Below are 775 nucleotides of genomic sequence, written 5' to 3' on the forward strand. Positions count from 1 at the left end.
GCGATGGATCCTTTCAAAGCTTTTAGCAATCACTGCTTTAACTCCCTGTTGTGAGATAAATATAAATACATCACCTTCAGAGAATTTTTTTTTCAATGATGAAGAAAAAGATGAATAACATTTTCACAAAGGAAACTACTAAAAAAAGTCATAACAGAGACTCACCAACAACATTGGGCCCTTCGCAGCCCAATCTCGCGAGCTTCCGCTTCCGTACTCAGCTCCAGCCAAGACAATAGTGTCCACTCCGGCAGATTTGTATCTCTAGTTGCATATTGATAAAAAGTAGTAGATCAAGAAATTAATAAAAACTGATATTAATGGAAACAAATACTTCAAAGAAGACTTTGACAAAGAAATACAACATCAAACAAAAGCACTCTAATAAAGGCAGAATGGAAAAACCCAAAAAAAATTAAAAAAAAATGTTCGTGAAAATCACCATTGCAGCATCGAACACAGAGAGCCTTTCTCCAGTGGGAATATGTAGTGTCTTTGGGCCAACTTCCCCATTCAATAACTTGTTCACAAGCCGAATATTGGCAAAAGTTCCCCTTGCCATTATTTCATCATTACCACGGCGACTCCCATAAGAGTTGAAGTCCTTGTGATCAACCCCACGCTCAACAAGATACTTGGCAGCTGGACTATCCTTGTGAATGCTTCCGGCTGGCGAGATGTGATCTGTTGTGATACTATCACCAAAGTTCAGCAAGCAGTAGGCATCCTTCACTCCATGTGGCCCAGGGGGATCCATAGTCATATTTTTAAAATA

General features: G+C 39.4%; 1 protein-coding gene across 1 annotated transcript in view; it reads right to left on the reverse strand.

Annotated features, from left to right (window-relative positions):
- The window catches only part of LOC111368215 (aconitate hydratase, cytoplasmic-like), a 7,084-nt gene extending 6,315 nt beyond the window's left edge, over positions 1–769 (reverse strand). The window contains exons 1-3 of the mRNA XM_022989464.1: positions 443–769; positions 166–264; positions 3–45 (exon numbers count right to left, since the gene is read on the reverse strand). Of these exons, the coding sequence (XP_022845232.1) occupies positions 3–45; positions 166–264; positions 443–763 (463 nt within the window). The 5' untranslated portion in view covers positions 764–769. The remainder of the gene's footprint in view (positions 1–2; positions 46–165; positions 265–442) is intronic.
- Between the last annotated feature and the right edge of the window lie 6 nt (positions 770–775).

Source organism: Olea europaea, chromosome 19 (assembly GCF_002742605.1).
Source record: "Olea europaea var. sylvestris chromosome 19, O_europaea_v1, whole genome shotgun sequence".
Lineage (NCBI taxonomy): Eukaryota > Viridiplantae > Streptophyta > Magnoliopsida > Lamiales > Oleaceae > Olea > Olea europaea.